This window comes from Plecotus auritus, assembly GCF_963455305.1.
Source record: "Plecotus auritus genome assembly, chromosome: 8".
NCBI classification, from domain to species: Eukaryota; Metazoa; Chordata; class Mammalia; order Chiroptera; family Vespertilionidae; genus Plecotus; species Plecotus auritus.
Window position 1 is genome coordinate 52,744,138 of NC_137782.1, and position 24,688 is coordinate 52,768,825.

Genomic DNA, 24,688 nt, shown 5'->3' on the forward strand with positions numbered 1-24,688 from the left:
GTAGTGCATGTGTCTGATTATGTTCTCAGGGAATTTCTTGAAGTGATGGATGGTATTTATGGCAGAGAATCTAAGGAAAAAGAAGCCAGTGCCTCTGACTAAATAGTGAGGGATTGCATGTTTTAAAAATTCTTATATCACACCAGTGTGCTGCGACATACTGGATGAAAATTACTGGGTTAGAGCATATGAATATTTTTGAGACTCTTGATGCATAGTGTTACATTGCCTTCCAAAAAGTGTTTTATTCCTATATACAGAGGATGCTATTTCTTTTTTCATTACACTCTTATCAACATTACTTTTTAAAATTTTAGGTAAATATAAGTGAATATGGTATCTCCCTATTGTTTTGATTTCCATATCAGTTATCAATAAGATCAAACATACTTTTGTGTATTTATTGGCTCTTTTTGTTGTTTTTGAGAGTTTTATGTTCTTATATGGCAGCCTTTTTTTTTTTTTAATTTGGAACATTTCTCTTGCTCTTTTTCTCTGTATACCAAGTATTAATAATTTCAACTTGGAAATTGTCTTTTTACCTTTGTATATATATATATATTGTGTGTGTGTATCTGTCATTTACTTTATAATTTATTTTTAAATATCTCTACTATTTTAAACATGTCATGATCTCAAGATTCAATATATTTCAAAAACAGATGGTGTTGGAGTTCATATTTAAAGGTTACTTTTCTACTTCTTCTGGAAAATTAAAATTTTTGTGATATTGTGCCTCAGAAATATTAAGATTGTTTTAATTTTGAAAAATACTTCTCAGTATAAATTTGCATTTTAATTTGTTTAATGTTTTTGTCTTTTCATTTCTATTCTTCCACTTTCACCCCACCCCCACCCACCTCTTAGGTATGAGGCTCTCTTCCCATTAGTGTTGTCATGTTTGATGTTTGTCTGGATACATATGGAACAAGAAACCCTACAACAATCTGGTGTTTCCTGCAAACAGAAGGTAGATTGTCAAAATCATTGTTGCATTTATCTGAGAATATTAAAATACTCTATTCTATAAGCGAGTTGCAATGTTATTTCATTAAACCTTCTTTCTACTTAAAATTTTATGCTCTTTAAGTCATTAGTAATTAAGTTAAAATTAAGTTAAACTATTAGTTTGTAAGGAAATTTTTTTTTACTTATAACAGAAAAGCATACCATTGTTTTATAGACATTATAGAGGATGGGCTTTTTAAAGAGATTATTTGAGAATCACTGATGTGAAAAACATTAATATAGGTGAAGGAATGGAGGAGGAGGGGTGTTATCCCATTTTCCTCTATCTTTACATCTAATTTTTCTTTCAATTTATTTTACCTGGAAAAATATTTATGTTGTCACAAATCAATTAATGAATTTGATCGGAAAGGTCATTTATGTTCCCTGCCTTGTTTTTCTCCTTCTAGTCATCCTAATCCAAAATGCTTATTCTGTCACCTTAGTGATTATGGTCTCAGACCAAATCTTGGACTGTTTGTTCCTCACAGTATACATTGAATTTCCTAAAAGCCAATCAGATTTTAAGGACACCTTTATTATCCTGAGGTAGAGCGTTAAATTGATGTCTCTTGCCTTCATTTTAGAACTGAGGTAATTATGAGAAATTAGTGATAGAATATTTACAGTTTTACTGAGGTCAGGTAAAATGAATATTGCAGAACAACTCTTTCATAATTCATCTGTTCTTAACTGGTTCCACTTGAGTTTATAGAGAGGAATTGGTAATTTAGAATCATAAATTTCAATAAAGAAGAAACTTTATTGAAGTATATTAAATAGTTACTGTTTAACTTTCAGTCCTGGAATATTAAAATAATACATTTTGTTCAAATTTAAGTAAATGGTCAGGCTGTCCTTAATATTAAATATTAAAAACTCTAATAAGTAAATATTAAATATTAACATTTGTAATATTAAATTTTAAAATGAGGTTTATTGTGTCATTTTTTATGTTCTATTTTTTACCTGAAAGCAGATGTTCCTTTTTCTAGGAAAGAGTATTAAAGCATCCTAAGAACTTATCGGCAATTACATGGAGAGTGAGGGATAGGGAAAGTCTCCCTTTCAACTTACTCATGATTTTTTGGGAAGTGTGAGGGATTAAGCAAGAATGCACCTATCTTCTTGGAATTGAGTGACTTGCTATTTTACCAAAGACAGGAAAAATTTTGTTTTTCTTATAAAGAAAAATGATATCTCTACAAATAGAATTAAGAGAAGAACAAAGAAACAGATATTTAATTTTATCATGCTTTTTTTTTTTTTTTTTTTTTTAATATATTTTATTGATATTTTACAGAGAGGAAGGGAGAGGGATAGAGAGTTAGAAACATCGATGAGAGAGAAACATCGATCAGCTGCCTCCGGCACACCTCCTACTAGGGATGTGCCCGCAACCAAGGTACGTGCCCCCGACCGGAATCGAACCTGGGACCTTTTAGTCCGCAGGCCGACGCTCTATCCACTGAGCCAAACCGGTTTCGGCTATCATGCTTTTTAATATCATACCATACCTGGGTTTGAGAAGATCAGGACACTGAGAAATCAGCTCTTAGAAAAATGAAGAATTATATAGGGATTTAAAAGTGAAGCATATATATAGGTTAAGAAAAAGCTCAATTCTCACTTTTATTACACATATAGCAATACTACAATTCTGTTCAGTACATTATTATCAACATATTTTATTTTTCTGGCAGACTTTATTAAGGTGTAATTAAGCTATAGGAAAAGATTTATTGTTGATTTTTTGTTGTTGTTGGTACAAGGTATCTTTCTAGCAGTTGTAACTTAGACTGTCAGTTTGCCTGTGGGGGTAGAAGTAAGAGAATTGTTACTGTGCATTCATGTGTTTCTTATTTCTCCAAGGTCACCAGTATTTATTTCTCCTACAACACTGATATAACCCAGTTTCGACAGCTCTGTCTGGATGACATCCGTAGGGCCTTTTTCCTTGTATCCTTCATTTGGGCTTTAGTTTTCAGTTGCTGCAACCCCCCATTTAATGGAGTAAGAGAACGTGGAAGGCGTCCCTGCCTGTCACCATTGGTGGTATTACCGTGGAGAGCATTTAACCCTCCTCTCAACCATAATTTTCTCATAGTTCACATTGTTAAAAAATTTTTTGAAACTCTAAAAAAGCATAAAGGCTGACATAAATATGTGTGTATTTCTACCATCCATATGTCAACAGTTAATATTTTGCCACATATGTCACATTTTTAAAAAAATTAAAACTTTACAGCTAAAGTTAAAGTCTCAACTCCCAACTCCAATCTAATTTCCTTACCTAGAAGAAACTGTATTATGAGTTTGGTTTGCATCTTTTATGTGTATCCTATACTAGACTCATGTAAAATGTACCTCACAAGATTTTTGGATCACATCAGAAGAAATGTTGTATGAAAGTTACTAGAATTCAAAGTTTGAAAGACAGTATGACAGAATAAAGTCTCACTTTGGGAAGGCAGGCTGACCAGCTTCAAGAAATTCATAGGGAGGTGTTTCCTTTGAACTTACCATGGCACAGGGCTGGACCTTACAGGTCCAGAAAGCCAGTGTGCCCATGCTCTCCTCTACCTCTTGCTTTCACTCTCAATCTTGCCTTCTCTTTTTTTGCAGGTTCCTTACACTCAGCACCGACAAGTAAAACACTTCTTTCCTTGAATCCTGCATCCCCCTAAATTATAACTTCATTTTGTTTTTTTGTTTGTTTATTTTTAAATATATTTTTATTCATTCAGAGAGAAAGGGAAAGGGAGAGATAGAAACATCAATGATGAGAGAGAATCATGGATCAACTGCCTCCTGCACTCCCCCTACTGGGGAATCGAGCCACAACCAGGCATATGCCCTTGACCAGAATCGAATCCGGAACCCTTCAGTCTGCAGGCCGACGCTTTATTCACTGAACCAAACAAGCTAGGGCTTCATTTTGTTTTTTTCTGTTTACTTCCAAGCTCCTTGAAAGAAAAATCTAGTTGCTGTTACCATTTCCTCCCCTTTATGTACTATACCCTCAAGCCTGGCACGCAGTATGTGGCACATGGTAGCTCTGTGAGTATGTGTCAGGTGTCTGCTGAAGTTGTCCTCTCAGTGTTGGCAGGGCTTCCTGATGGTATAGTCCCAGCCGTGGGCAAACTACGGCCCGTGGGCCGGATCCGGCCCGTTCGGCTGTTCTATCCGGCCCGCGGAGCCGAAAGAGCGGAGGGTTCTCTTGCTCTCCCCTCCGCTCCTTTACTTTGAATTTATATTAGTTCACACAAACACTCCATCCATGCTTTTGTTCCGGCCCTCCGGTCCAGTTTAAGAACCCATTGTGGCCCTCGAGTAAAAAAGTTTGCCCACCCCTGGATCTGTTCAGCTTTACATCATCACTCTGCACCATTCAACTCCATGGACTTCTCTCTTCTTTTCCCTTGACTTCCAGGACAGGATCTCCTTTTAGCTTTTTATATAATCCCTGCTCTCCTTCACTTAAACTTACTCTTCCTTTGTCTGATCTTGAACCATGATTTTCTCCAGGCTCTGTTGTTAGCCTTTTCCTCTTACTGTACCTGGAAAATGTCATCCTCTCCCATAGCTTTGAGCGACACTTCTGTGAACATAACTCTGAGATCTACTTTTTCAGTCTTGACCTCTCTCCTGACCTCAAAAGCCATATTTCCAACATTCTGCTAGGCATCACCAGATCTCTGTCCCAAACTGGCTATCAACTGCCCACCCCTTTCCAAAGTTGATCTCCTGCAGGCCTCATTGCATTTAATGGCATTGCCATACTCTCAACCACTCAAGCCATCAAACTTGTTGTCAGATTTAACTGCTTCTTGTCCAGTTCTGAGGTCCCACTGTCTCTTCTCATTTTCCATTTCCACTCCCACTGTGCCAGTTCAGACTTTCCTGTCCCTAACATGGACTTCTGCCTCTAATTATTTCTCTCTCTGACCCGGATAGCACACTCTCACTGGTATTTCTTTATCATTCATCTAAGATGTTTGCTAGTTCTTCATTGTTTCCACTATAAAGTCCAAGGATTTTTATTAATATGCCACCAATCTATATTTCCTACTTCATCTTCCACTGAATAGTCTTTATTTTAATAAACCCTAAGCTTTTTATCACATCTATTGACTGATTTGTGACTGTCATTTATTTTTCCACTATTTATCTTAAAATTTCCCTCATATACTTCTATATGTCAGCTTAGTCTTAGTCACCATCTGGTCGCTTGGAGACTCTTTCATTCATGTCTATAGTCTTTGTGCCTAGCTCTGCCTCTGATAAACACCAGACAATGCTGGTCGGTTAGTTGATTGGTTGAATGGATGGATCCATGGGTACATTTAAGGCTCAAGTCACCAGAGAGAAACATCGATGTGAAAGAGATACATTGATCAGCTGCCTTCATATGTACCAAAACCAGGGATCGAACCCGCAACCTAGGCGTGTACCCTGACTGGGAATCGAAATGTGACCTTCCTGTGCACGAGATGACGCTCCAACCAACTGAGCCACACTCTCCAGGGCAATATCTACTTTTTATTTCAGCACTAATACAAATGTAAATTTAAGAAATATCAAAAAGATAGTTAACATTTTCCCATGTCTCATTCTCTATTGAATTATTTTAAAACATGATATTTACTTGTGTAGTGGGCACACAGCAAGCATCTATGAATTGAGACAGTATTTTAGCTGAAAATGTCTATCACATGCATTAGGTCTACATTCTCCTTTTGAAAAAATCATTAGTGGCCAACTGTAGGCACAATAATCCTGTTTGCGTATGCTAGAGAAGAGGAAAACAGTAACCTTCCCAAGATTACTAGTGACAAGTGAGGATGACCTCCCAGGCCTCATTGTACTTAGTACACTGCTTCTTCAATCTGGTTCTTTCCTAAGAAGACAGATGGTACATTAATTTACAACAATATATGATCAGGTGTACAAATGAGAAAGCAAATTGCCCTCATAGTAGAAGAGGCATATCTTTTTAAATGAAAAAGAAATTTATATAAATTCTGTCTTGTTTTGGCATTTCCTTAACTCTTTTTAGGTTTTCTTCTTAGTGACAGCATTTTTTGGAACTGGGAATATAGCTTCTATTAACAGGTAATTTTAAATTAAAACTATATATATATATATATATATATATATATATATCCAAAAAGTAATACAATTGTGATTTTTGTAATTGCTTTTTATACTTAAGGATATATTGTGGAGATTGATATATACCTCACTCATTTTAGTGGCTTCATAATGTTCCTTGTATGTTTGTGTTTTTAGTAAGTAGAAATTTTGAGAAAATTCATTTAAACATCCTTTTCAGCAGACATTCTTTTAAAGTTAGAGTGTAAATTCTAAAATCGTTTTTCTTTATGTTGGTTCTTTAGCTTTGATCTTGCCTCTGTCTACTGCTTTCTGACTGTGTTTAGTCCATTTATGATGGGAGCCCTGATGTTGTGGAAGGTTGGTTTTCTTATTTTCTTAAGATACTAATTAATTAATATGGTGAACTCATTGTAACATTAAGATTTTATAACAATTATGTGACATTAAGGTTATATATAGTCATTGTGACAAATTTAAATAGCATGGAAAGAAGATACTGTCTCAGACACTGCAGAACGGAGGTGGGACCCTCTAGCCTTTACTCCAAAATATAACTGATCTTTTTTTTTTTAATATATTTTATTGATTTCTTACAGAGAGGAAGGGAGAGGTATAGAGAGTTAGAAACATCGATGAGAGAGAAACATCGATCAGCCGCCTCCTGCACACCCTCTACTGGGGATGTGCACCAACCAAGGTACATGCCCTTGACTGGAATCGAACCTGGCAACCTTCAGTCTGCAGGCCAACGCTCTATCCACTGAGCCAAACCAGTTAGGGCCAAAATATAACTGATCTTTTTGCTTCACTCTTAAGCTCACTAAACTTCAAAAGAGTAGAAATTCTATGTTAGTCCCAGGAAGTGCTATCAAAGGTGATTAAAGCCTGTGGGGAAGTGCACAGGCTTTTCCCAGCCTCGAGACTGTTGACTATATTAATCTTTTCCCAAATCCATGACCTAGAATTGATTCATTCATCCAACAAATATGTCATTGACTGCTTACATTCAGTAACATGCCAGGCACCAGCTGGGTGCTAAGGATACCAATATAATGACTAATTCTCGGCTCATCAGGGGTTCATTCTCTTCAGTGAAATTTAATTAGTGTACTTTCCCTTCGTCTCTAGGGTCATTATGCTTGTCTTATTCTCTCTACCATAGTGCCTGGCACATTTTACATAGTTAGTACAGTCCTCCCTTGGAATCTGAGAGGGTTTGGTTCCAGGACCCCTCACCCACCCTGCAGATACCAAAATCTATGGATGCTTCAATCTCTTATGTAATATGGTGTGGCATTTGCATATATGTAACCTACACACATCCTCTTGATTAATCATCTCTAGATTATTTATAATAGCTAATGTAAGTGCTATGTAATTTGTTATTATAATGTTTTGTTTAGGGAATAATGACAGAAAAAAAATCTATACATTTTCAGTACAGATGCAACCATTATTAGGCCTAACTACATCTATATATATAAAAGCCTAGGTGACTGAATGACTGGTCGACCGGTCGCTATGACGTGCACTACCACCAGGGGACAGATGCTCAATGCACAGGATCAGGCTCCCTCCTGTCTGGATCGGGCCTACAGGGATCAGGCTCCCTCCTGTGTGGATCAGGCCTGTGGGGATTGGGCTCATTCCTGTCTGGATCAGTTCTGCAGGGATTGGGCTGAAACTGGCTATCCAACATCCCCTGAGGGGTCCTGGATTGCTAGAGGATGCTGGCCAGGCTGAGGAACCCCAGTAGTGCAGGAATCGATGCACTGGGCCTCTAATAATTTTATTATGCCTTTCTCATTGTTTTACAAGTTTTTACAGTACGTATGAATTTTATAAACATAAATAAATTAGTATTAACATAAAACAACCAAAGCAATGGTAAAGCAGCTGAATTATGTTTATGGAATTATAATATCCAATAACCAGATGGGTTCAGGGATCAGTGAATGCAATTATCAGGTTTCAAAATTTATTTGATTTGGCCATTCTGTGCCTTTCACACCCCCTTGGAATCATTTGAACATGGTCCTTAATATAAGTAGTTATGTGGAACAAAAATTTGTAATAGATTTTATTTGGAATGTAGTGATACTATTTTTTATACTACATATGCTATTGATGTAGATTTTAAAGTCAGCTTCATCACTGTTCTGTGTGTCATTGGTGTCATGGTTTTATTTCAGCATTCACTCTTCACTAATATAGATAAAAGTCATTTGAGAAACTGAAATATTTCTATAAACAGGAATAACATTTATTTCAAAAAAGCTTTTCAAATGCTTTAGGTGTTCATGGCATCATTTGTTGTTCTTTTAAACAGATTTTTATCCCCTTTGTTCTGGTGATGTGTGCTTTTGAAGCCGTTCAATTAACTACCCAGTTATCATCAAAAAGGTAAGGCGAATATTTAAGAACTATTGGATTTGCCCACTTTTTGGAAATGAGGGTAAACATTTGAGGATATTTGGTATGATTACTGTTAAGACACTGTAACATAGATTGTTTATTATAAAAATGAAAAGAAGATACTTTACCCTTTTAGTCAGAGTTCAATTTCATTAGAGGAAATCAGTTAATCAGAGCCTCTGGTAGACAAATATGCTTTCTTAACAATGAAATGTTATTAGAATATTATTAAAGCTAATGAAGAGCCTCCTTACAAAACAGTAAAACATAAATGTTAAATTTTTGTGGTGAATAACTTATATGTTATAAATATAACTGTGCCTACAAAACAAACAAGGGATATCATTCTATTTTGGGGATTATTTCTTAAATATGTATTAAACAAATGTATTAACATTATTTTGTTTTGCATGGCTTGAATTTAACTTCTAAATGTCAATAATATACATAGTTTCTTAGTCTTGATTTTTACATATTTGACAAACAGACTGGAAAGTACTCTTTCTGAGTTTGGGGGAATTTCTGGAGCAGTCAGTCTTTAGCAATCAAGCCTCTGGAAGAGAAGCTGTCAACTCTATTATTTGCTTTTTTAACCAATAAAATTGCCTTATCAGCACTGGACTGAAAGACACTTGAGATAAATATGAAGCTTTTTAGCAGTTCTGTTATTCTTGAATCAAACTAGCATATTCAGTGCTGAAAGAAGTAACTAATATTAGAATAAATTTGCATGTTCTTCTTGATGAGTTTAAGCTAGAACTGGGCTTATTAGCATATTATTATGCATGTGCCATAATAAAAAAAGAAACATTTTTTTCCACTGTTTAAAAATAGAAATCTGGTTTCTAGTTTTATTTTGTATATTTTTGCAGGATATTTACATAAACTTAACATTGAAAGCATTTAAACCTTGTCAATATCACATAAAAGATAGTTACTTAGGTGGAATAAAAACTGGTAACTAATAGGTACTTTCTAGCATTTATTAATGGATAAATTTTTTAGAAGAGATTTTAATTAATGTTTAAATATAAAGAGCTGGGGGCATATGGAATGAGAAATAGAAGGCTCATCAAAATGAGTGTATGTATGCATACATATATTTTTGTGTTTGTGTGTGTACACATGCACTCCTGTATGCACATGTGTGTATTAACTCTATCCTGAGACTAATTCAGTGAAAAACTCAACACAAAGGGGAAAACTGAGGCAAAAGTGACAAAGTTGAGGCTTTATAAATGTCTTCTCTTTTGCCCTGGCCGGTGTGGCTCAGTTGGTTGGAGCACCGTCCTATGCACTTGAAAGGTTGTCAGTTCAATTCCCAGTCAGGGTACATGCCCAAGTTGGGGGTTCATCCCTGCTTGGGGTGCGTGTGGGAGGCAGCCAATCGATGTTCTGCTCTCACATCGTTGTTTCTCTCCTTCTCCCTTCCACTCCTTCTAGAAGTCAATAAAAATTTTTTTAAATAAAATAAATGATTCCACTTATACAGCATCTTGAAATGGCAAAGTTATAGAAACAGGGAACACATTATTGGTTCCCAGGGGCTAGGGGTTGGGCAGGGCTCTGTGAGAGGAGGATAGGTATGGCTGTAAAAAGAGGATCATGAGGGAAGTGTAGTGATGGAAGCATTCTGTATCTTGACAGTATCAATGTCAATCTCCTGGTTGTAATACTATGTTTTTGTAAAATGTTACCATTGGAGGAAACTGGGCAAAGGGTACATAGGATTCTTCTATATTATTTCTTGCAATTGCATGTGAATCTACAATTATGTAAAATAAGTCATAATTCATGTCCCTTTCATACTATCGAAATAGATATTCAAAGTGTTAAATAACATTTTTGAAGTTTAACAGAATGTTGGGTTATTTGACTATTCTCATTTTTATTTTAATGTGCTTTAAAAATGTGCCTGTTGTATTATGTGTAATTTTTTTTCTTTTTTTTTCTTCAGTCTTTTTCTCATGGTTCTCGTCATTTCAGACATTATGGCTTTGGTAAGACATTCTTGGATATTCAGTATAAATAAGACTGAGAAGCTAGTTTAATCAAGATAAATATGAGTTCATTTCTGTACATGGAATCTTTAGATACTGAGTTGTAAGTGCTGGAATAATTTATACATATAAATTTCTTTCTATATGACTTATACAGTAAGAGTGCTCTTGTTAAAGTGTGAAAAGTCTTCTTTATTTATTTTTTCTTTTCTTTTTTTGAATTTCTCATGTTATACCTAATCTTCTATGGTGCATTGTGTCTGAAAGAACTTCCGTAGGAAGTTAACAGAAAAGCTAACTTCAGGTTTAGGCAATACATTATTTTTCTGCTTAAAATGTTGATTATTTAACCATTTTCTCCGATTGAAAAAGAAAGGGAAAAGGAGGGAGAGAGAAGTGGAAGGAAAGAGGAAGTGGAGCTTTTCAAGTGGGAAGATGTTGTCAAAATGGTAGCGCTAATAAATGAATTCAGAGTGAGGAGCATGTAGGTGGGCCTTTTGTACGTAGTGTGTTAACAAAAAGAACCTATTTTACCTGCAAGTTTAGGGGTTCCCAACCCAGGGTCCTCAGGTTGGATGATTCACTAGATGGACTCACAGACTCACTGAAGATGGCTATATTCACAGCTATGGTTTATTGCGGGGAAAGGATGCAGATTACAATCTGCCCAAAGAGACACAGAGGGCAGAGGCCAGGAGGGTCCAGGCGTCCAGGCACAGAGCTCCGTCATCCTCTCCCTTCAGAATCAGGACAGCATCCCTCTTCCAAGCATCAGCGTGTGGCAGTACACAGAGCATTGCCAGCCATTGTCACCAGAGCCTTGTGTCCAGGCTGTTCCCATGGCTGACCTTTCATCTCCATGACTGTTCAGTGACCAAGGGCCCAGGCATGACAGTCCAAGGGCCCAGAAATACCTCTCAGGAGCTAGGCAAGAGACAGGCCTCTCTTTGGATATGGTTAAGTCTTTACTACGCTAATCCCATGCTAGAAGTTATTAGAGACGGCAATTACAGTAACTTCTCACATTAGATTCCTAGTCATTTGATTTAGATGAGAGCATTTGTGTTGTATTGAATTGAATTTTCAGTACAGGCATACCTCACAGATATTTCAGCCTCAGTTCCAGACCACCTCAATAAAGCAACATCACGATAAAGTAAGACATAATCATTTTGCTGGGGGAGACCCTCTTGTCTTTAATTTATTTTTAAAAAGCACACACACACAATATCTGTGAAGCACAATAAAGCAAAGTGCAATAAAATGAGGTATGCCTCTATCTGTCTGAAATTGACCACACATAACGTTAGAATAAATCACCTTTCAGTTTTACTCACAAAGTGGCAAGAGGCAAGACATATTAACAGAAGGGAATTTAAATTCTGATTTCAAATTTTATATAAAGAGTCAAATTGTTTAATTCAAGCTCTACCTGAACTGTTGACATTTATATAGTTTACTCCCTCTGTCAGAAACATACTTCTCACATCTCCCCAATCTCCTCTTTCACTTAGATTTTTAGACTTTTTACTGAGCTGCCTCCCCTTATATTCCAGGCAGGGTGTGTTCCCCTTCTTCTGTGCCCCTTAATGGCCTGAGTTTTCTAGTGGTCACACACACACACTTGGTAACTTGACTGTATCATTCACCAGATTATACACCCTCTAAAAGAGCATTTACTTCCAGAACCTAACACAGTGATTAGCACATAGGTGGTCAGTGAATATTGGTTGATGAATGGATGATATGGCTTCTTTTCACTGAGGTCTTTGGTATTATTTAATGCCTTCTATAAAAATTGATTTTCTTTGTTTCTAGTTATTAACAAAATTCACTTTTGCATTCATTTGATTGAATGGTAATGCTATTTCTGGCTTTTAGATGATGGCATGTTTTAGTCAAAGCAAACATTTCAATAAGAGACAAATTCTTATCGATTCCAGTCATATAGTGGTTCTGAGCGGTCAGAAATCTGAAACACATAATCCTAAAACAACATTGTTTTTCTGACTAAATCTAAACAGCCTTTGTTTTTCATGGAACCATCTTTTGTTTTATTTCACAGCATTTTTTCTTCTTGGTCAAGGATTATGGCAGCTGGCTTGATATTGGAACAAGGTATAGTATATATTCACACAGAAATTCTTAACAGTCCAGTTGAAAAAGTAAATTGATGTCTTAGTATGTATGGAAGATGCCAAATTGATTTTTGAGGTAAGCATAGCAAGCAACAGTTATTTGAAGCCTCTGGAAGTGAAACCTATCTCTCAAATTCTTGGCATTAACATATTAGCAAATGTTTTCTTGGGATGACATGTGTATAGCTGTTAAGTGTGGAGAGAAGGACAGGACAGCAGGAAGGTGCAGGGACACAGCCTGAATCTGGGTGTTCAGAGATCATGCCACAATCTGTGTTCTCATCATCATTCCATCTCTCTTTAGAAAAATGAAACTGTTCAGGTTACAGTGTGAATTTTATGTGGCAGTTTTAATTGGAGGATGGGTTATTTTGCTATAGAAACACTTCTCACACCTGAAGAGAAGCCAGGTTAAGCAGGGACTGAGAAAAGTTAAAATTATTGAGGAAGGTATCAAATTGGTATAATAATTAGTATTAAAATGCCATTTATTGCCCACAGGGTATTTTTATTTGTAGGTATATTCATTAATTTGTAGGTATATTATTTCATTAATTTTCATTAAATTCAAAGAAAATATAATTATTTCCATTTTACAGAGGATGAAACTGGCTCCAAAAGATTAGGATTACACAATAATGTGACATAGCTGTTTTATTCTTTTGCATTGTTTATGCATTTAATATATAGATCATCCTATATAATAAAGAGGTAATATGCAAATTAACCCTCACACCCTCACAAGATGGCTGCCTATGACCAGGCCAGCAGGGGGGTTAATGAGGGACGACCAAACGACTGAACAAGCAGTCTGTGTGGGGCCACCAGGCCCGTGGGGGGGCCGTGAGGGGCGACCAGGGCGGCAGGAGAGGGGCAGTTGGGGGCCACCAGGCAAGCAGTTGGGGGGGCATTTGGGAGCAACCAGGCTGGCGGGGGGGGTGGGGGGCAGTTAGGGGCGACCAGGCCAGCAGGCAGGTGAACTATTAGGAGCCAGCAGTCCAGGATTGTGAGAGGGATGTCCCCAAATCAGTCCTGGATTGGAGAGGGTGCAGGCTGGGCTGAGGGGACCCCCCCCCCATGCACGAATTTCATGCACCGGGCCTCTAGTCTATAATAATAACAGCGTAATATGCTAATTAGATGGATGTCCTTCCAGACAACCTTCCAGACGAAGCCGGGGCTGTGAGAGAAGCCCGGGTCCCAGGTGCCAGAGGGAAGCCAGTGCTGGCAGCCAGGGGAAGGAAGGCCTACTCTTGCATGAATTTTGTGCATGAGGCCTCTAGTTTCTTCAGAAAAAACATCACATAGTTGATACTCACAATGTGTAAAGTATTTTCAGGCATCAGCAAGGACCCAAAAGTGAATGAAATTGCCGGCCTCGAGGCTTAGTAATGCCCTGTGGCTGGAGAGAGAGACTCACTCATCAGGATGTGGGGAGTTCAGGCACTGAGTGGAGGGTCCTAATAATGCATAACTTGTGAGGGTGAGTGTCGTTCCAGTCAGGAAGCATCTGACTGACACCTGACCCTACATTCAGGGAGATTGTGGTCTAGCACAGGCTCCACAGCATGATAATTACAATACATGCAGCACCGGGTAAGGGCTGTGTGAATACCGAAGGGAGGCAAGGCCACTTCAGGCTTCAGTGACTGAAAAAGCTGTGCAAGGTCTGCATTTAAGCTGGGCCTTCAGTGGAGGATATAATTTCAATTAGTGGACTCAGGTTTGCAAAGAGTATTTTAGACAGACAGAGTGGATAAAGGCAAAGCTATCGAGGTGAAAAAGCCTAATGCTTTTGTTTGTGAAGTGGGATAAATTACTTGGATTTCAGAAACCATACATTTTCTAGAAATTTCTAGAAAACAGCCTTTGAGAGCCTTAAATTGGACTCCTTTGCATACAAAGTGACAGTGTACATTCTACTGGCCTATAAGTGAGGAGCCATATTTTTTGGTTCTACTTGAACTTTGGTATTTTGGATGTTACTTTCACAAGTGAATCATTGCCTGGGAGTTAGGAATCTTGACTGCCTTTGTTAAACAAGTTTACTACAGGGTGAGGTAAGGGAGGGAGGGAAGGAACTGTGTCCGGAAGTGGAGGCACTGGCTGAGTTGGCACTGCCAGGGTCATTACAGCGTTGCCCTATGGGTGCCTAGTGTCACAGCCTTAGCAGCCAGTCTTCAGTTCTCTTTCCATCCCCTGGAAGTCACTCTGTACCACCAGGCATGGGTTTTTCCTGCTTCCTGCAGGGTTACTTCCTATGCTGGGAGGCCCTTCACTAACTTTCACTTTCATTTTCCTAGATAGATTTTTTTTTTAAATTATGGTAATGTTTGGGTCAAATAAACTCACAAAAATTCTTTTTAAAAAACACAAAAAAATTATCCTATATAATAAAAATGTAATATGCAAATCTGCGGAATGACTGGTTGGCAGGGGGCAGGACCAGCGAGCAGGCAGTACCAGGCCAGCCAAGACACATGCCAGCAGGCAGAGGGAGGGAACGGCAATGGGGAGGTGACCAGCAGTGGCAGAGGGGCAATGGGGGGTGGGGCCGGCTGCTCGCAGGCACTGTCCCCTGATTGGCCCGCCCGGTTGCCTCCTGCAGAGGGAGGCCAGACTGCGGTCATCCCCTCAGGGCTCCCGGACTGCAAGAGGGCACAGGCTGGGCTGAGGGACCCCCCCCCACACCCGAGTGCATGAGTTTTCATGCACTGGGCCTCTAGTGGTAATATATATGTGTGTATACACACACACACACACACACACATATATATATATCATAAGATTTACCATCTTAACCATTTTAAGTGTATATTTCAGTATTAAGTATATTCACATTGTGCAACCAACCTCTAGAACTTTTTTATCTTGCAAAACTGAAACTTTTTTTAAAAATATATTTTATTGATTTTTTACAGAGAGGAAAGGAGGGATAGAGAGTAAGAAACATCGATGAGAGAGAAACATCGATTCAGCTGCCTCTTGCACACTCCCCACTGGGGATGTGCCCGCAACCAAGGTACATGCCCTTGACCGGAATCAAACCTGGGACCCTTCAGTCCGCAGGCCGACGCTCTATCCACTGAGCCAAACCAGTTAGGGCAAACTGAAACTCTTTATTTGCCCCTGCCCTAGCCCCAGGCAACTGCCATTCTTTTTTCTGTCTCTATGAATTACGCTATTCTAGGTACCTTATCTAAGTGGAATCACACAATATCTGTCCTTGTGTCACTGGCTACTTTCATTTAGCATAATGTTCTCAAGGTTCAGCCATGATGTAGCATGTGTCAGGATTTCTTTCTTTTTGAATCCTGGATAACATTCCATTGTGTGTATATACTAGGGGCCCAGTGCACAAATTTGTGCACCTTGAAAGGAACTGTGGGCTGCGAGGCTGCGGTGGGCACAGGGGTGGGTCTGGGCCCATCCTCTCTGCCCCTGCCTGGCCTTTCCCGCTGGACCCCCAGTCCCCTGTCTGCCGACAGACCTGCTCCTTTCGCCTCCGCTCCCACGTGCTGACGGTGCCGGCCCCGCTCGCACCCACTGATGGTGCAAAGCAACTGGGGCCAGTGCCAACAGAGGGTGCAAGCAGCGGCAGCTGCCCCAATTGCCCCTCAGGAGCAGGGGGAGGTGGAGAAGCCCTCAGGGGTGATCGGGGCCAGCAGCCACCACTCGCACCAGCTGATGCCAGGCACTGACAGTGAGTGCGAGTGGCAGCTCCAGCACAAGCTGCAGGTGCGAGTGGGGTTGGCGCTGGCAGTGAGTGCAGGCAGCGGCACCAGCAGCGGGTGCGAGTGGGGCTGTCACTGGCAGTGGGTGCGAGAGGCAGCTGCTGGCCCCAATTGCCCCTCAGGAGTGGGGGGAGGTGGAGAAGCCCTGAGGGGCAATCGTGGCCAGCAGCCGACGCTTGCACCCACTGATGGCACTGAGCAATCAGGGTCGGCACCAGGTACTGGCAGTGGGTGCAAGTGGCGGCTCTGGTGCCAGTAGTGGGTGCGAGTGGGGCCAGCGCCGGCAGCACGTGCGAGCGCCAGGCGGGACTGTGGCGCGTGGGAGCAAAGAATTTTCAGTGACCGCCAGAGGCTCACCCTGATGACAGCAGCCAGTGCCCCACCTTGGTCTGGTACCCCGCTCACCTGCTCCACCATCCTGGTGCGGCCGACACCCGCCATGTTCCATGCGCGCCCCCTGGTGGTCAGCACACATCATAGTGACCGGTTCTGTTCCACTGTTCAGTCTATTTGCATATTAGGGTTTAATATATATAGATCATTTTGTTAATCCTTTCATTTATCAGTGGATACTTAGGTTGCTTCCACCCTTTGGCTATTGTAAATAATGCTCTTGTGAACATGGGTGTGCATTTCCTGTTTGAGTCCCTTCTTTCAGTTCTATCAGATATATGTACCCAGAAGTGGTATTGCTGGATCATATGGTAGTTCTATTCTTAATTTTTTGAGAAACAGCCATAATGTTTTCCATAGAAGTCATACCGTTTTACATTCCTACCAACAGTACACAAGAGTTCCAATTTCCCCACCTCCTCGCCAAACCTTTCTGCTTCTATTTTTGTTTTGTTTTGATATAGTCATCCTGATGGGTGAGAGGTATAGCTCATTGTAGTTTTGATTTGCATTTCCCTAATAATTAAACATGTTGAACATTTTTCATATACTTGTTGGCCATTTGTATGTCTTCTTTGGGGAAATATCTATTCAACTACTTTGCCCATTTTTAAATGGGTTTTGGCTTTTTATTGTTGAGTTGTAGTAGTTCTTTATATACTAGTATTCTGCATATTAACTCCTTGTCAGATATATGATTTACAAATACTTTCTCCTGTAGGTTGCCTTTTTCCTCTGTTAATTGTGTCCTTTGATGCACAAGAGTTTTTAATTTTGAGGTAGTTCAGTTTAGTTATTTTTATATTTGTTACCTGTGTTTGCTTGATCATCTTTAACTGAGGCTTTGAACCATTGCAAAACTTGCACATAACATCTACTATGATGTTCTTCTTGGTACTTGTATAGTACCTCTGGCCCTATTCCTTGTGCTCCTTTATACAACTATTGTGGGAATAAAGTGTTCATCAGAGAGGAAATAATAGCGAAAAGCAAGGCTGCGGAGGCATAAAACAAACCGTGAGCATCATTCAAACCGAGGGGAACAGCATGAGCATTAGCACCCGAAGGCTGAGAAAGCTGTGATGGCCCTCTCTGCAGTATGAGCCACGAGAAAAAGATGTGAACTTGCGTGTCAGTACTTTACTGAGTTATGACACGTATTAAAATCCTATGTAATTAATGCTAGACAGGGTAAGAACTGCTGTAGAAACATTTGTGGTTTTTTACTATGGGAGCTGACCTACACCTACTATGACCATATGTCTGGGTTCACCTGGAACAGCCTTGGTTTATGCTATTGTCCTGGAGTAGTCATGACACAACATTAAAAATCCAAAGTGGATGGGAAGTTGATAAAGGCACAGCTGGTTAATGAGTTATGTGAAGCCTCAGTTTATCTCAGTCTCAATGCTTCATCTTCACAGGTCTAATGCCCATAAGTTATATGGGATGCTTGCCCTGGGAGACTTCTCAAAGGCAGATTTAATAGAGGAATCCAGATCTCAGTTCTGCTCACCAGGCTGAGGCATTGAACCAGCCAGCACAAATTCCCCAGGCACTTTTCTGGCATTCCCGTTGAAATTTCTCCCTTCCTTGCTCTGCTTTTGTCTTCCCTATTTCTTACTGTTCTGTCCCAAAGATGCCCACTTAATAAAGGAAGGTGATTACAGAAAGCAGGGTAGAGAGTGAAAGGGGTAGGGATGGGGAAACGAAATGAAATCTGTGTTAGTGAAATGGACTTTCCAAAGGGGATTGTCCCAATTGATGCTTCAAGGTGAGGTTTTTGCTGTTGCTGCTGCTCTTGTTGGTAAGTTAGAATTCTAGAACTTTCCCTTTGTTTCCCATACAGCAGACATGGCATATACTGTTGCAATGAGCCAGGAGGTACAGGTCTACAGTTAAGAGTGATTCATGCATCTTCGTAAGCATCTGAGTGCTAGGGAACGGCTTCGCTAATGGGGGGAAGTATGTTTTAAGACTCAGAATTACAGCACTATATAATAGGGTTCACATATCAACATTTCATTATTCTGCCCAGCCAGTGTGGTTCAGTGGTTGAGCATCAACCTATGAACCAGAAGGTCATGGTTTGATTCCCAGTCAGAGCACATGCCCTGGTTGTGGGCTCAATCCCAATGTGAGGCGTGCAGGAGGCAGCTGATCAATGTTCTCTCTCATCATTGATGTTTCTATCTCTCCCTCTCCCTGCCTCTCTGAAATCAATAAAAACATTCTTTTAAAAAACTTCATTATTCTACTTTTCCTGCTCTTTATTTGTGAGAGTGTTGCTTTTAAAAAGTTCTGGTTTTCTAATTATTCCTATGTGAATGTCTGTTTGAAAAGCTGAGATGCTTCTTGTCACATTGCAGATATTATTAAACTTACTGGAGTTCCCTTAGTGGGAACCAGGTAATCTGAACTGCGCTCCTGCATTGGCCTCCCTTTGCGACGGATTTTATTTCCCAGCTCCTTTGTATCAGTGATACTGTTCATAACGTCAGCCATTTCATGCCTATTATTCACAGCAGTGGAATGTTGTCCTACTATCCTTACTAATGTATTGCTTTATAAATACAGAAATGGTGAGAGTGTGTCCCAGCATTTTGGAGAGGAATGGGAGCTAGCCACCCCCATTAACGTAGTCTCACTTGTATCTGGAATGTTTAGAGTGTCAGCGTGGTGACCACAGCTGGTTTTCACATAGGTTTGAAAGATTCCTCAGCTATTAGTTTTGGGTTAATAAGTTGTTTCTTTAAAAATAAAGGCCAGAGTACAGGGGTATGAGACAGTGTATCTGTTTATGAGGGTAGTCCAATAGGTTTCAAATGCATCTTCAGAGCAGATTTTACCAGAATGAAATTGAGGCTCTTGAAAGGGTGACTGCAGTCAATATGATCAACGGAAACGGGCTGTGAGTTCAGTGTCTGGGGAGAAGCTATGGTACCAGGGCTGCTATTGACGGCCGTGTGAAAAATGTCCTGCCCGGCCATAAAACTGTGCTGGGCTGTGACAGCTATAATTTTCTTCTTCTGATCTTTTACACTGTCTCTTCATTCATAGCAGGTCATAAACTTTACAGAGAATAACCTTTTATATGGTGCACTGAGAGAGGAAAAAATGCCTTTGAGGTAATTTTCATAAAACATATTTAAATTTATGTTCTAAGTGTATTTGATAGGAAGTGAATTATAGTTTCATTTGATAGTGGTGTCGATTTGGACTTTGTTTTCTATACTCACTATTGTTATACCTTATTAACATATAAATGACAGCTAAAATATCTTTTCTCTTTAGATATAATGAAAATTTCTGACTGTACTCAATAATATGTTAAAATCATCCTAAATGTAATTACTGAGTACCATAAAATATATCTTACAGTGAATACCAAGCTTTATTAAAATCAATAATTCTCAATCTTTTACTTACCCAGTACATCTGGCAGATATGACCTGCCCAGTACACTGACTGGGGAGAATACAGCCAACATTTTATCACTGCTGTACAGGTTGAAAAGGCCTGCCTGGTGATTCCATATGCCCCTTCGATTCCCTCTCTCTACCATCACACATGTATGCCTTGAAAATCACTGATTTAAATGATGTCAAAATAGTCACAGGGGGAGAGTGGGAACAGCCGAACTCATTTCAAGTTGAAATTTGGTACTCCTTTAACTCTCTGTGCTGAGATGACACAGACTTGATTGATGGGAAATATCAGGAGCTGAATGCCTTATGGCTCGAATGCATGAAGATAATGAGTTTTACAACTGTTCCCTGCCAATAACATTAGCTTAAATGAGCCAGGAGTTAGTCATTTCAGGCCATTGTAAGGAGATGAGTGATCTGATGAGAAAGTGGAACTTGGTTTATGGTCAAGGAATGGGTTTGGATTCTGCTAATGTAAGAAACGTTCAAACCTGTGAAAAAATTTTTGTGGGTTTATTTGAGCTAAACTGTTGACAAATGCCAGGAAGCAGAATCTCAACGGATTGAGATAATGCTCCGGAAAATGGCAGTTTTGCACCTTGTTTTATACATTACAATCAAAAGAGGAGATGTAAGTGGGCTATGTGAAATCCCTTGGAAATGAGTTCGGCTGTTCCCACTCTCCCCCTGTGACTATTTTGACATCATTTAAATCAGTGATTTTTCAAGGCATACATGTGTGATGGTAGAGAGAGGGAATCGAAGGGGCATATGGAATCACCAGGCAGGCCTTTTCAACCTGTACAGCAGTGATAAAATGTTGGCTGTATTCTCCCCAGTCAGTGTACTGGGCAGGTCATATCTGCCAGATGTACTGGGTAAGTAAAAGATTGAGATTGAAACCACTGGGGTTGGATAAAAAGTAAAATGATAGACACATACTTCTTTTACTTAGGTGAGGGCAGGATAGTTAATAGTCAACAATTAGCTCAGTAACAGTGAGGGGATTTGTGGGCTCCACAGAGGGGTGCCTGTGCTTTGAGGGGTCCGAGATAAAGAAAATTACTTTGACATTCCAACAATATGTTATCACAGATGCAAAAAGACAATAGACAGGCTCAATTAAGACCTTCGTCAGGGAAGATACCAGCCTAGGACATAAACGGCTTTTTAGTTTAAAAATTTTTTTAATTTAGGCCATCCTTTGTGGTTACTTTAGGTCTCAGTTTTCAAGGCTGCCATGCAGGCCTTCCCTGAGCTAGTCAGGTTAGCATATATCCCCTTTTCGTTTACATGTTTATGATTTCTATTTTAGGGGAGTCTGATTTCAGTCAATATTTAACCTGCTTGAGTAATGTAAAACAAAAGTTTTTCTGATTACAAATTACTTACTTTTTAAAATACATTTTTTATTGATTTCAGAGAGGAAGGGAGAGGGGGAGAGAGATAGAAACATCAGTGATGATAGAAAATCATTGATTGGCTGCCTCCTGCACACCCCGTACTGAGGATCAAGCCTGCAACCCGGGCATGTGCCCTTGACTGGAATCGAACCTGGGACCTTTCATTCCACAGGCCAATGCTCTATCCATTGATCCAAACTGGCTAGGGTACAAATTACTTGCTTTAATAGCTTATTTAATAAATAGTAATCAAAAGCCCACAAGACCTCCTTGTATTGGACCTCAGAGATGCAGTGGGTGAAGAAAGAAAGACCATCACCCCTGTCTCCATGGCAGTCTAGGGCAGAGGTCACAAATCCAATATCCTATCAGGTGTGTTTTTTACAGTGAAAACAAAAGTTTCAGAAATTCTACTAAATGTTAATATTTGTTTAGCAATTAAGGATCTGATTTTATTGTTTACTTTTTATGTCAGGAGCCTACCCTAGACCAGACCCCAATTTCTAACAGAACTAGTTCTGATTTCTATTTTTTAGTCAACTCTTCCTTTCTACTGCAAGTTTACTTTATAAGATGAATGTAGACATTTTTATAACATGCTCCAGTTGTTGGAGACATCTCAAAATATTCCTTATGTTCATCACTATTTCTATTTCAGATTTGTTTCTTAACATTTTGATATCTGTTTCAAAGTTATTGGCATCATTTGTAATTCTGTGTATACAAACATTACTTAGAAGAATCTTATGCTTTTCCTCGTGTGTGTTCTCTCTGCCTGTGACACCTTTGTCTCTTCTGCAGCATCAGCCACTACGTGATTGTCATGTGCATGACCATCGTTCTGGTATTTCTCAACGGCCTGGCCCAGCTGCTCACCACAAAGAAACTCAGACTGTGTGGCCAACCTAAAAGCCATCTCATATGACGTCACCGAAGCATCCTTCTGCATCTGGGTCCTGTTTCTCATTCTCTTTTGAAACTAAAAGCTTATCAAGGGTTCAGAAGGAAGATGGGTTTTGATGTGTGGCACATTCTGCTCCTATAAAGAAAATTACATGTGGAATTCTGAACTTACAGGTTGTCAGGAATAAAGGAGCTTCCGTTTTCTTTAGTTTCTGCATGTGTTAAATTTAAATAGTGATTATGTCTGTGGAAAGCCCAGTAAAGCATTCTCCAGGTTCCTGTTTTCCCTTGAGCTGGCAGCTCTTCTTTCTGACAGTTCAGAGCACCTGTAACCATCTGGTCCCCAACCTTATGGCTCCCCGTATCAGCAGAGGAGGAGCACTCCTGGGGGGGGTGCCTCCCCATCACTTCCCGAATCAGTGCAAGGGCTGAACCTGATCAAAATCTCCAGGTGGCACCATCAATATTTATCAAGTCTCAGAACTGGTTTTGCAAATCATTCAAACTACTAAACGGTAACACCAGGAAAACTATCAGGATGTGTTATTTAAATTTACTAAAGCTTCCCTAGAAAACAATGTTTGCAGGTGTTTATAATTTTTCTTCAGAATGCAACAATATTATCTTAAGCATCTTAGTGCTGTTTCTAGGGTTTTCAAAGTCAACCATCTAGATGCAGGTTTGACCTTCACTTTTTTCTTTTTCTTTTTCTTTTTTTTAATTTCTGGATTCTCATGGAATTCCTGGAGATAGAAAAGTAGAAAATGCTTGGTGTTCGTGTCTTATCCATGGGGGGAAAAACAGAAGGAGTTGTTTTTAATTATATATTCAGTATTTATTAACCCCATAGCTTTACCATGCATTGTTTCGACAGAATTTTTTAAATCCACAGTTAAACTTTCTGACAATATCATACGAATCAGAGTTAAAATTGCTTCTCTTTCTGTTTGTGAGATTCTAGCCCAAAGGCCTAAAGTCCTCTAACTAAATTTAAATTTCTATTTGTAAACTAATTCTTATGGACCGAATATTTTGAGAGTAATTTTTATTTGGCTTTTTCATCAAGGGACCTTTGCATGTCACTGTAGAGCTGGCCTTTTGTCCATGGTATGTCAGTAGATTTTGGCTAGTACTAAGTTTCACTGGTCTGAGTCCCATTTTTAAAAAATAATTGCTTTTGAATTAAGTTATAGCATTTCTAACTCACATTAATGGCGAGGAAGCCCTCTGCAAATAAAGTTTTCAGATTGGCAGGTTAGTGAACGAATACAATTTAGAAGATTCAAAAATCAGTTTGGCAATATGCACTTTCTTAATTCCTGTTTATGATGAAGTATAATTATAATTTATTTATGATAGTACTTCATGGTATACCAGCAAAAGCATTACAGTATAAAAGAAAAGAAAGGTGTATTTTTGTCATTGTAAGACCTCATGCCTCAGTTTGCACTGTAAAATCTAGGTGGACCACTGAGGCCCGTCGGTGGCAGACAATGACATTGGCAGAGAAACACGAACTTCCTCATTGTCTCAAAGGATTTTTAATCAGTTTTTCCACAGCTCAGAGAAAACTGACTTTATAAACACTTAACTCTTTTTATATCATTTTTGCCTTTTCCTTTTCCCAGATTTTCAGAGGAATTAATGAATATTTTATTACAACATTATAAAAGGTGCTCGGTGCTTTATTTTGCTCTTCACAATATATCTTTGTCTTCATATTGTTTTGACTCAGAGTGTCTTTACAAAGCAGGAGCCCACACCTGCAGCCACCGGCTTGCCTTGCTGCACTGTCTGGACCCCTCAGAATCCCCTGAGTTTGTCAGATGGGCCTTTTCTGTTGCTCAGTTTATCAATATCTTAAAGTGTTTTTGAAATGCTTATTTTTGTATTAAATAAAAGAAAAATAAAGAAGAGATAAGTAAAATGTATTTCTGTTTAAGGCATTTACATTTTCATTTTGACTATGAGTACCAGATTTCCAAATCAAGACTTAAACATTCGCTGAATAACACTCTTTAAATTAGGAATTGCTGTAAGAATTAAGTAGGTGTATCCAGTTAGGAAAATATTGAACCACAAAAAAAGCCATGCTGTGTTCCATGCACCGAGACTAAATCTTGGAGGATACCCTAAGGACTTAGGAAG

The 24,688-nt window shown here is 39.2% G+C and overlaps 1 protein-coding gene across 1 annotated transcript in view; it reads left to right on the forward strand.

The window, feature by feature from the left end:
- PIGN (phosphatidylinositol glycan anchor biosynthesis class N) overlaps positions 1-24,433 on the forward strand; it is an 84,858-nt gene extending 60,425 nt beyond the window's left edge. The window contains exons 23-30 of the mRNA XM_080685127.1: positions 868-970; positions 2,881-2,967; positions 6,068-6,123; positions 6,408-6,483; positions 8,456-8,529; positions 10,499-10,541; positions 12,607-12,659; positions 22,439-24,433. Coding sequence (XP_080541253.1) covers positions 868-970; positions 2,881-2,967; positions 6,068-6,123; positions 6,408-6,483; positions 8,456-8,529; positions 10,499-10,541; positions 12,607-12,659; positions 22,439-22,562 — 616 coding nt within the window. The 3' untranslated portion in view covers positions 22,563-24,433. The remainder of the gene's footprint in view (positions 1-867; positions 971-2,880; positions 2,968-6,067; positions 6,124-6,407; positions 6,484-8,455; positions 8,530-10,498; positions 10,542-12,606; positions 12,660-22,438) is intronic.
- Positions 24,434-24,688: the final 255 nt, after the last annotated feature.